Raw genomic sequence first — 7,500 nt, 5'->3', positions numbered from 1 at the left:
GGAACTCATAGCTGAGTGGATAGGAGCAACATGAAGTTTTTGCTTATGAACACAATGCACCACCTGGTCTCGGAATTAAAACCACAATTGTAAGATTATGAGTGCAACACTCTAACCATTAGGCCACGCATGTTTGTTGATGAGATAGGGAAAAACTTGAGTAATGTTTTCTGAATAAAACATGAAATTCAATATTACAAGCTTGCATGAGAATTAAAATTATTTAATGAAAATTACATAAAGATGTATTTCTCTGATAGAAAATTACAATCACTGGTGAAAAACTTGTTTTTACTATTAGCTTCTTTTAGAACATGTTATTTATTTAGAAATGGTTTTCTTTTGTTTCATTTTAAACCGTTACAAATAAATTTGTCTTTAGTGTAAAGGAAAAGGAATGTGTTAATAATTTAAAACTATCTTTTACAGGTAACCAGAGGGCGATGTGGAGTAACCTATGTTCAGGATTTTGTTATGAGGAATTATAAGCATTCTTCCCCAGTGTCCAACAAGCTTCAAACTCATGGGCACCCAGACTCAAACCTTCGTGCAATTTCATTTTTTGAAGAAAATGTTGAAGTAATTGACAATTATTTTGAAAGAGTTGAGATACCCAAATTTGATGATTGTAAGGATGCAGTGATTTTTCATGATTTTGAAAGGGTGAGTACTTGTGTTTGTAATTTAGCCATTGTATACTTTGAAATTGAAAGATTAGCAACCTGTCTTTTATTTACTAGGTGATGGCACAAGTTGTTCAGAATTTGACTGATTGAAGTATTTCTTAATCACTAAGTCAAATACACTGTCATAATTAGTTACTGTTTTTTGGGTGGGGAGTTCTGTATTTTAGTTTTTAGGTCTACAGCATGAAAGAAAAAGTTATAGGGGAAATAATCTATAAATATTTTTAATTTTACATAGCTTCAATGTTTTCTGAAATAAATATAAAATCTATTCCGAGTTTCTAATACCTTTTCTAAATACAACTAAAAAAAATATCATTCATTCTTTTGCTTGCATTTTATGTCACAATATATCAAGTAAAATTATTGAATTAAAAATGAAATTTAGATATGTTCTAATTTTTCAATTGTCAATTACTTTTTTCTTAATTTCTCTTTTCAGAACTTTACTACTATCGTGGACAAAGACATTAAAAAGTGTTTTGTTATGAAATTGAACCAGTCTGTTATTGCTCCTCCCAAGAATCTGTTGGATTTGCTTACTAAGTTAAATGTAGGTTTAATTTAATTTACAATTTTAAAAATTTCATCTTGATTTTTCTTGATCAATTAAAACTAATGAAAAGGCTTTGAGAAATGGGGCCCACTTGTTCCCAATTTTCCATGAAAACATGTCTGTCCATGGGGAAATATTACTCTGCTTTGGAAATGAGTGAGGGTTAACAGCAAGAAGGGCATCAAGCTGTAGAAAATCTCCTTCAACGAATCCCATGTGACCCACACTGAATTTGTTGAAGGAGGTGGAACCCAAAACTCTGTGGTTGAAAAGCAAGCTTTTTAACCTCACAGCCATGGAAATGTTTGATAAAATTTTACACTCTCTGCATTTGAAGATGAAAATATTGATTTTCTAATAGTTTCTTCTTCACACCTGAAATGCCATCTTATTCTAAGTTGGGAACCCCTGTTGCTGTGGTTAAGGTGATGATTGCATATGTATGGGGTTAAAGATTACAACGAAGGTACACTGTTTATCAGGATTAACTTTATCTCTTTTTTTACTGAATTTCTTACCAAAATACATTCCTTATGAGTTTCAATTAAATTCTAAAATAATTGTGAATTCATACCAACTCCAACTTTGTTATTTATCATCATATGATTTTTGGAATACAATTTAACAAGGTTCTTAACGAAATCTATTGCATAATGTTCATCTCAAATTGAATCTAATTACAGGTAGATGTAGATAAATTCAGCAAAATTCAAAATTATTAAAATTCTGTTTAAACATCACCATGGTAAATGAGCTATTTGCTAATATTCATTGAGTATATAACAAAATTTTAATAGATAAGGATCTTTTAAATTACTGGATTATCTATCAGTTGAAATTATTACATAGGTAAAACAACAAAATGCTGGAGTTTATCTTTGAAGAAAACTAAAGAACAGAATATACATCAGCTAAATGAAATAAACTCACACACATACATAAAAGTGCAAACATATACAAATGAGATAAATTTGAAAAATATATTTATAAATCAAACTTATATATATATATATATATATATAAATTAAATATATGCACACACACACACAATATTCCTAAAAATGCTTGGATTTCTTATTAACATGTGGGAAACCTCAAACTACCTGTTTTTGTTCTTTGTTCTGTATATTGATTGGTTTCCACAGTAAATGCTTCAAAGGAAAAAGTAAGAAAAAAAATAATCTAATGGTTTTGTTTTCTTGGAAAGATTGTGGCTAGGTCTAGTGTCTTCTTAAAAATAACTAAGCAAAGCTGTTTTCAAATTCTTCGTATATTCTGGCACAAATAGATTTTTGTTATCACTGTTGGTTCTAACAGGACTCTTGTTGTTTCTTGTCAGTTCAGTCAGTGAAACAGGTAACTAGTCACTTTAGCAGGAGATAGTTACATTTGCTGTATATTGTGGTTCATGTTGACCATTCAGAATATAATAAACCCAGATACCTAGTCACTGTAGCAACAGACAGTTACATTTGCTCTTTTAACTTTGTCTGATAGATGTTTGGATGAGTGGCTGCTATTTTTAGTAGTTTTAAGAATTAGTATATTTACAAGTAATATCTGCAATTATAAAAATAAACCATGGAAAGCAGGCATATGAAAAATAACTGAATTTTATTTATAGATTATTAAAGTATTAAATTCTAAATTTAAATATATTAATCCTTGTTAGTAAAATATACATTTGTATCATTTTCTAGTATAGATATTTAATTAAATCATTCAGGGTATCTGTTGACAGTGAAAGTTAGTAATTGAGTATATTCTTTAAGAACCAATTCTTTTATACTTTAATTTAGACTGAGTGTTATTATTGTTATTGTATTGTTGCAGACTGGCTACTATGTTCCTCGTGCTACTGTTGTAAGACAGACTTACACTATTGTACATCCAGCAACCAAGGATCTGAGCATACTGGGACAGCAAGTAAGAAAGGAATGTGGTACATTTCATACATACATGTTGAGAAAGCTTGATAAGTGTAAGTTTTGCTGCTCATTACTATCATTATCTGCCATTTGTTTTATTTTTCATGTTGACACACTCAAGAATATTTTTTGCCTGACGTTATAACACCCAACCCTGTCTTGTTTAAGTGTTTTGTTATAAGTTTTTGCTCTTGTACTTCCTGTTAACCATTCCATGTTATGTTTTTTTATTCATATTACACACCCAATTAAAATGCAGTGTATTAGCTTCAAAAAAATGAAAGCAAATTGACCAGAAATGACAACACTGACATTTTCCTAACTTCATGTAGACAGCATAAAAAAAAAACTGATAAATCCTCTAAATTCTATTAACTGAACTCTCTCATTATGATGTGTCCACAAGCATCCACTTGTATAGTGCCTTCTAGTGATATTTTAAGTATTTCAAAAATAACAGCTGAGATACACTATTCCAATGTGCTGTACCCAACAACAAACACCACTATGAAGGTAATTCAGTGGCTTACATGTAGACATATGATAGCCAATACATGTGAGCAAGGCAGTAATCCTAACTGCTGAGCTGTACAAAAAGAATTGATGAGAAGCAGCCGTGGTGTTCTTGTCAATTCACTTTAGATTGTGCACAGGAAATTATAAGATTTCATTATCATTACTGCCAATCAATTTACTTTCACTTTTTAAATCCCTAAATTGCATATTTACCACATATCTTTACAGTCAGTTCTACATACGTTGGAAAATGATTTTGATATTCACCTACTGATTTTTGCTACTCATTTACACACATCCTTCTACTTACTCTGCACTCAACAAATCATTGTACTCTCCCTCCATCTTAACTCTTATTGTGCTGTACAGCATGAATCCACAGCCACACTGCATCTATCAGTTAGTTCTATACCACCAGACAAATCAAACTTCCCTTGTTTACATTTGTTTTAAAGGGAGTTATGAACTCCCTAATCTAAGGGAGTAAGTTTTAATCCCTTCCTCAATCATTTCATTACTTTCTGTAACATTTGCTATTAATTTAAAGTGTCACTTGGGGGATGAGCTGACAGTTGTTGGCATGCAAGGCAAAATGTATAGCGGCATTTTGTCTGTCTTTACATTTAGTATTCAAGTTCCATTGAGGCTGACCTAGCGTTTCATCCTTTCAGGGTTGATAAAATAAGTACCAGTTAAGCACTGAGGTTGATGTATTTGACTTATCCCTTCCCCTGAAATTGCTGACCTTGTAACAAATTGTCACTGAATTTTCTCCTTTTTTTTGTCTGGAGTTATTTTTTGTATTGAAACTCTCTATGAGAAATACGTTCTAATCATGCTTTAAGTAATAACTTATGTGATGATTTAATCAAAAAAATTCATGGCAGGTAAGGTTTTAGAGATTGTAACCAGAGCAATATATCTGTTTCCTTCATGCACTCCCAATGTCTGACATCACTCAGATTAAATATTACCTGAATGAGCCAACACTGAACCTTTTGCAAGTATTGTTGGTCCAAAAACACCCTTTTCATCATACTTCTCCTCTACACCACTCTACCCACCCATTTGTTATGTAGGGAAGCATTGCATCTCCTCCTCAACCCCATTCCTCTTCCCACTGTCTTTATCATTCTTAAGCTCTCACTAATCTCCACCCATATGCAGCCTGAGCTAGAACTACATCTCCCACTGTGGAATCACTCTCTGAACAATAAACTTTTGAAAGTACTGTAAGAACTGTCTTGGATCCTAACAAACCACTTAACCTATTTAGGCATATAAAATGGGCTGACCCATCCAATAACTGGGTTCTCCTCTTCAACCTATCATTTTCACACTAATCCCTCACATTATCCTTCTCTTGCTCTCCATTATCACTTTTACTCCCACCCCACATTGTTTCCTCTGTTATTTGTACTGTAATCATCCTCTAACAATAAGTCTGTTCTTTCTGTCAAGGGGACACTTTCAGATTGCAAGCTGCACTATAACCCCAACATGCCAGTACCATTAAAAAGCCCTCCGTTAACTCTTAGTGATTGGTAACTGATTCAAGCAACAACAAGACAGCGCAGAGCTTGAAAGGGCTTTTTAGTTTTGCTGACAGCAAGACTATACCTTTAAAGATACCACAAATGATAATTAAAAAAGTACCCAATACATTCAGTAAGGTGGGCATCCAACTATGGGAACCATTCCAAAACCGAGACATTGGAACAAGACCTAGTTCTCTGACCTATTGAACCCTGTCAAATTATCCTATCTTTGCTAGCATGGAAAATGGATGTCAAATGATGATGTTCGTGCGTGTGTGTGTGTGTGTGTATATAAATAAAAGAAGCCTGTCATATATATATATATATATATATATATATATGTCTTTAGGACCGTTTGTTCTCCCACCACCAATTGATAAGTGGTGTTGGGTTGTTTACATCCCTGTAACTTAGAGATTTGGCAAAAGAGATCAATAGAATAAGTACCAAACCTTTAAAAAGAACGTAGTGAGGTCAATTTATTTAACTAAAACTTTTTGTGGTCATAGTCTAATGACTGAAACAAAAGATAAAAGATATATATCTGTGCACACACATTATTTTAATAAAGCTAAGAAAAATCTTCCCAAACTGTTTCTCAGAGTTTCACATGACCCTTCTTCAGACAGGTGTGATAATATATAAATATATATATATATATAATGAAATTATTGTATACAGTACTCAGGTGCACCACAACTTGTCAAAAGTGCGTATAAAGTATATGCAGTAATGTACAAATGTTTGGAAAGTGAACAGTGTATAAGTCAGATACATGCTTGCGTGTGCAGACTAGTAATCCATTTCTGCTTATACCTTTTACAAAAAACATATAAATATATATATTTACTTACTCGCACACACATACACATATGTATGTATAGATATATAAATCTTTAATTTAAAGTTTTGGCCCACTTCTATTCTGTTTAATCCTTGTAATACTCTTGACATAGTCTATCTCATTCCGATTATTATATTTTCACTTGCACCTACACTAAGTTTTTCAATTCAACTAGTATTCCTATATATTTATGTTACAGTCAATCCCCACTATACACCACTACTGTTTAAAATAGTTGCCCAATCAGCTTTAAATGCTTATTCATTGAACTGATAAATGCTTGTATATTCTCACAATTTACAAAATTTCTTTACTAGTTTGTATTATCATAAGTCTGGTGAATGGTCACGTTAAACTTGGAGTTTTTTGGGAGTTTTAATAAAATAACATTACGGTACAAATAACATTTTTATTTGAGGATTTTTACCACCTTGTTTTGCACTTATGTACTTATTTGTGCATGTGTGTGTGTGTGTGTGTAAGCTAAGTGCTGGGGTCAATTCTTTCTGCTAAAAATAAGTTGGCTGCAGTCAGATGACTGAAGCAAGTAATATATATATATATATAATATAATAATATAATATAATGAAGGCGCGTGGCTCAGTGGTTAGAGCGTCGAGCTTACGATCGTGAGGTTGTGAGCTCGAATCCCGGACCGGGCTGCGTGTTGTGTTCTTGAGCAAGACACTTTATTTCACGTTGCTCCAGTTCACTCAGCTGTAGAAATAAGTTGCGACGTCACAGGTGCCAAGCTGTATCAGCCCCTTTGCCTTTCCCTTGGACAACATCGGTGACGTGGAGAGGGGAGGCCGGTATGCATGGGCGACTGCTGGTCTCCCATAAAACAACCTTGCCCAGACTTGTGCCTCAGAGGGTAACTCTCTAGATGCAAACCCATGGTCAGTGTCTGACCGAAGGGGGTCACCAATATAATGAAATTGTATATAGTGCTCAGGTGAACTACAACTTGTCAGATGTGCATGTACAGTACGTTGAATTATGTACAAAAATCATGAAAGTGGACGGTGTACGAGTCATGATATACATATGTGCATGCATATGGAGGCAGGGATATCAGGTGTAGTGTTGGTATATTTCAGGAAATATGGAGGTTTAAAGTATGCAATGTCTCTGCAACTAACAACTGATGCAAGTAGTTTGTTCCATGCGTCAGCAACTCTGCTTGTGAAACAGATATTTCCAAAAGTTGTGGGAGCTGTGCTGTTTTCTGACTTTGTAGGAATGCCGACATGTGTTAGACACATGGAGCTCAAGGTGGTTGTTGGCATGTTGATTAGTAATTTTGTGAGTGTTTACCAAGTCAGTTGCCAGATGTTGGAGCTGCCCAGGGAAGCAAGGCAGCATTCAGGGTATGGTAGATGACTGATGGAGAGTATTCACTTGGTCACACATCTCTTAACAGTTTCCAGGA

The 7,500-nt window shown here is 33.8% G+C and overlaps 1 protein-coding gene across 1 annotated transcript in view; it reads left to right on the top strand.

The window, feature by feature from the left end:
• Positions 1 to 7,500, top strand: part of LOC115214754 (integral membrane protein 2B) — a 28,977-nt gene that overhangs the window by 19,724 nt on the left and 1,753 nt on the right. The window contains exons 3-5 of the mRNA XM_029783777.2: positions 430 to 663; positions 1,129 to 1,239; positions 3,076 to 3,223. Of these exons, the coding sequence (XP_029639637.1) occupies positions 430 to 663; positions 1,129 to 1,239; positions 3,076 to 3,223 (493 nt within the window). The remainder of the gene's footprint in view (positions 1 to 429; positions 664 to 1,128; positions 1,240 to 3,075; positions 3,224 to 7,500) is intronic.

Source organism: Octopus sinensis, linkage group LG8 (genome assembly GCF_006345805.1).
Source record: "Octopus sinensis linkage group LG8, ASM634580v1, whole genome shotgun sequence".
NCBI lineage: Eukaryota > Metazoa > Mollusca > Cephalopoda > Octopoda > Octopodidae > Octopus > Octopus sinensis.
Note: the sequence above shows the minus strand (reverse complement) of the source record. Positions and strands in the feature narration are given on the sequence as shown.